The following is a 271-nucleotide window of genomic DNA, read 5'->3' as shown; positions in this document are numbered from 1 at the left end:
CCTCGCGGCGAGCTCACCCCGTGTCGCTCCTCTCCCGCAGGCTCCAAAGCTGGCCGAGACCTACTGCGTTTGCCACCTGGCCACCGGGGACATGCTGCGGGCCATGGTGGCCTCCGGGTCCGAGCTGGGCAAGCGGCTCAAAGAGACGATGGACGCGGGGAAGCTGGTGGGTAACGGGGAGCTGCGGTGGGAGGGGGATGGTGCGGCAGCCCCCGGGGTGAGGGCAGTCAAAATCCACCTCTTAATGTGAAGCCTCAGTGCCGGGACTCAG

General features: G+C 67.5%; 1 protein-coding gene across 1 annotated transcript in view; it reads left to right on the top strand.

Annotated features, from left to right (window-relative positions):
- Positions 1-43: 43 nt before the first annotated feature.
- Positions 44-271, top strand: part of AK2 (adenylate kinase 2) — a gene marked incomplete at its 3' end in the record, with an annotated part of 2,928 nt that continues 2,700 nt past the window's right edge. The window contains exon 1 of the mRNA XM_010150339.1: positions 44-166. Within this exon, the coding sequence (XP_010148641.1) occupies positions 92-166 (75 nt within the window). The remainder of the gene's footprint in view (positions 167-271) is intronic.

This window comes from Eurypyga helias, unplaced genomic scaffold (genome assembly GCF_000690775.1).
Source record: "Eurypyga helias isolate BGI_N326 unplaced genomic scaffold, ASM69077v1 scaffold37834, whole genome shotgun sequence".
NCBI lineage: Eukaryota > Metazoa > Chordata > Aves > Eurypygiformes > Eurypygidae > Eurypyga > Eurypyga helias.
The sequence above is the reverse complement of the archived record's forward strand: the minus strand, read 5'-3'. Positions and strand labels throughout refer to the sequence as shown.